This window comes from Corvus brachyrhynchos, unplaced genomic scaffold (assembly GCF_000691975.1).
Source record: "Corvus brachyrhynchos isolate BGI_N302 unplaced genomic scaffold, ASM69197v1 scaffold114, whole genome shotgun sequence".
Classification (NCBI taxonomy): domain Eukaryota; kingdom Metazoa; phylum Chordata; class Aves; order Passeriformes; family Corvidae; genus Corvus; species Corvus brachyrhynchos.
In genome coordinates, this window is record NW_008238337.1 from 4563411 (window position 1) to 4566862 (window position 3452).

At 59.0% G+C, this 3452-nt stretch overlaps 2 protein-coding genes across 2 annotated transcripts in view; both read right to left on the reverse strand.

Moving 5' to 3' along the window:
* Positions 1-569, reverse strand: part of TRPV4 (transient receptor potential cation channel subfamily V member 4) — an 18126-nt gene extending 17557 nt beyond the window's left edge. The window contains exon 1 of the mRNA XM_017734724.1: positions 450-569. Coding sequence (XP_017590213.1) covers positions 450-569 — 120 coding nt within the window. The remainder of the gene's footprint in view (positions 1-449) is intronic.
* GLTP (glycolipid transfer protein) lies at positions 380-3022 on the reverse strand. Its single transcript, XM_008634074.2, has 5 exons — positions 2832-3022; positions 2080-2141; positions 1729-1862; positions 1293-1443; positions 380-1130 (listed from the first exon to the last, which is right to left on the reverse strand). Exons 1-5 carry the CDS (start codon positions 2932-2934, stop codon positions 948-950), a joined length of 633 nt encoding a protein of 210 aa, XP_008632296.1. The 5' UTR covers positions 2935-3022; the 3' UTR covers positions 380-947.
* Between the last annotated feature and the right edge of the window lie 430 nt (positions 3023-3452).

Genomic DNA, 3452 nt, shown 5'->3' on the forward strand with positions numbered 1-3452 from the left:
CCCCGCCCCCGGCCCCCGGGCAATCCCCCGGGAACACCCGCTACAAAAAAGCCCACCAGGAACAGCCCCAAAATACCCTCCAAAAAATAAACCCCCAGCAACAACGTCTCTGACAGAGCCCTCCCAAGGAACAGCTCTGAAAACCCTCCCAAAAACCAGCCCCCCCAGGACACAGCTCCAAAACAGCCTCCCAGGAACAGCTCCAAAACACCCTCCTCGAAAGCCTCCCGAAAACAGCTCCCTTAGGATAAAACCCCAAATCTCCCTACTGAAAACAGCCCTGCCAGAAACAGCCCCAAAACACCTTCCCTAAAACAGTCTCCCCAAACACCCTTCCTGACAGAGCCCCCACGAACAGCCCCAAATGAGGCTCCCAGGCCACGGGTACTGTCAGTTTTTATTAATTGCTGCTCCCGGGGCTCGGGAGGCGAGGGGGGCTCATAAGGCACCGCAAACACCACGGGGACAGTCCCTGGTTTCCGAATCCCGGCAGAGGGGCTCGCTCTCACGCCGGCACCGGAGGAGTTGGGGTCACCTGGGAAAGTCATCAGCTCCTCCAGCATGGGCATCATTCTGGACAATCCAGTGCCAATCAACACGAGGTGCCCGTTGGTGGGTTCCAGGCACGGTCTGAGTGCCACTTCATTCATCAGCAGGACACTTCATTCCCTGCCCCACTGAAGACAGGAATCCGAGAGTTGGGACTAGAAACACTTGCTTTTCCTCTTGGGAAATCCGAGGGTGACACCCACAATTGTTTTATTGCCGTGTTCTTGATAGAAAGTTAATTGCTCTTATTTTTTGGTTAGAAAAGACGTTATCCACTGCAGATCCAGATAGGAATCGAAGTCACCGGAGAGCTGGGAGCTGCCCCAGCTGCCTCAGTGATGAAGACACAGGTAACACCCATCACACGTTATTTAATCTGTGCCAGTCCTGTGCCAGCTTTAGGCTTTGTAGCTCAGCTCAGCGTTCATCTTCGTGTACATCTCATAAATTGCATCCAGGATTGGAGTGACCCTTGTGAGAAACTGATGGATTTTTTCTATGCTTTCCTCTTCTTTGACTTCTTTACCCTTCTCCAAGGCCTTCAGCAAATCGGATTTGTAGGGGAGAGCGTAGACTGAGCCCTATAAAACAGGGAGAGGGAATTTGACTCCCACAAACCCAACAGAGACCATGGGTTGGGGTGTCCTATTCACCAACACTGTGGGGTCTCCAGACACTTGTCAGTGCACAGGAACAGCCTTAGGGATGATGGTTGGATGCTTGGAGAGGGAGGGAATGCTCACCGTGAAGAGCTTCTGCAGCATCCAGCCGTGGTATTTCTTCAGCGCGATCTCGTAAGCCTTCATGGCGTTCACTCGGATGAGGTTCGGATGCTCCTCATCCCTCTCGCCATCGGAGATGCTCTGCAGCAACACCAGAATGAATTTCAGACCCCTGGGAGAAGAGCAGAGATGTTTGGCTCAGGGAAGGGGGTGCTGCTTCCCAGCTTCCAGCCTGGTGTGTCCAAGCATCCCAAAAACCAACAGTTCCAGCAGCGCATCCCCCTCGCAGAGGGTGCCTGTCCCTGTGTGTGCATCCAGGGAAGAGAGAGGTTCCCTGTGCTCCCCAAACACAGCACCCCACACTGCCCAGCCCCAGCCCACACAGCCTCCAGCTGGCGTTCTCCAGCTCCCCACATGCAGGGACACAGCCAGAGCAGCTCCCGACGCTGTGAGTCACCTTTTCAACCACATCAGCGCCAGCGTCGCGCCCGTCTTGGGCCAGGCCGAGCCATGCAGCTCCTTCTCCACCTCCAGGATGTTCTGCAGTGTTTTGAACTTGGCAGGGTTGGAGTCATAAACCGCCCGGATTTTCTGAGGGCAGAGAAGGGGGTTGGCTCCCGGGAGCAGGGAAGCACAGTGGCTGCTAACGGGGCTTTGGGCAGGAGTCCCGGGAGTAAACATGTGACCCGATGAGCCACCGCTGAGCCCAAAGTCCCCGTGGGAAGAAAAGCCTTTTGAAACACCTTCAGTCCCACAGCATCTCTCCCCAGGGATTCTCCCCTCTGAGCCCTCCTAAGTCCCTTCCTACCCTGATATTTCCAGTCAGGTCTGCTTTGACTGGCGAGTAGACGATGGGAGTCCCCAGGCAATCTGTGGAGAAAGGAAGGGAGGACACTTAGTCATTGGTGACACAGGGGACACCACAGACATCCCATAACCAACAGGTTTCACTTCAAGCACAGCCTGGGTACTGAGACACGCCAGCGAGACTAGAAAAGGATCTCTGAGCTTCGTAGATGGATGTTGGCTCTTGGGACAGCCCTGCCACCTACTACGCCCCCACCTCCAATCCCCCAGGCTCCGGGACACAGCCCTGGCAGAAGGTCCTGGAACAGCCTGCCAGGCCCCGGACACTGCCCGTCCGCAGGCAGGCAGCCCCATGTCCTGCGCTTCCGGGGCTGCCACCGAGCCGCCACACAATAGCTGACATTGTGGAGGGCAGCGAGCACACTGTGACACGAGGGCGGCCACGCCGACCCCCACCCATGTCCCGACACGGGGTGGGATCCATGGGTGGGATGGCAGCTCCTGCCCGGAGCCATGCCTTTGGATGGGGTGTTCCAGGGGACGACAGGAGGCTTCCCAAAGGAGCTGCTCGGCGGGTTTGACAGGATCGTGATGCACCCCTGGCCCTGGCAGAGCAGCCAAGCCCGGCGTGAGCCCTGGATCAGGCAGGAGGGTCACCACCCAAAACTGGGGAAGGGGCACCCCGCAGCGGCTGAGCCCGCAGCAGGCCTGGGCCCAGTCCTCATCTCCCAGCCCCGGCCACCCCGGTCTCACCGAAGAACGGCGGCAGGTCCGCCACGGCCTCCAGGAAGGGCAAAGTCTCGATCTGCTTGTCAGCCGGCAGCGGCTTGAACTCGTGTTCCAGCAGCAGCGCCATGACCGGCGCAATGCCCCCCTCTCTCCCCCTCACCGCTCCCCGGCTGAGGGGGCTCTGAGGGCAGCGGGGGCCGACCCGGCAGCGCGCCCACGCCACGCTCCGCCCCCCGCCGCCCCCTCAGACTCGGGGCCTGGCCGTACCGAGGAGCTCGGTCTGCCGCGGCCGCGGTCCGAGCGTCAGTGGGGCCGGCGTTAATTATTCACGGCGATAAATATTTTATAGGGAACAGATGGAAAACAAACCTCAACGCGCGGGAGTGATGAAACACCTCAGTGAGGGGTTGGGTGGGAAAATGACACCGAGCGGGGACACGGAGAGGTGAAGAAGGGGTGGGAGCGGAGGGAGGCTCAGCCCGTGCGCTGCGTGGGGAGCGGATTTGCCGGTGACAGGGCCCCAAATATGGTGTTTTTACCGGTTATTCTGGAAAAACAGGTCGTGGGGCGATAGCGATCTGTCGCTGGCAGGGAGGGTGCGGATACAAGGCCGGTGCGGGGAGCTGTGGGTCACTGGCGGTGGCA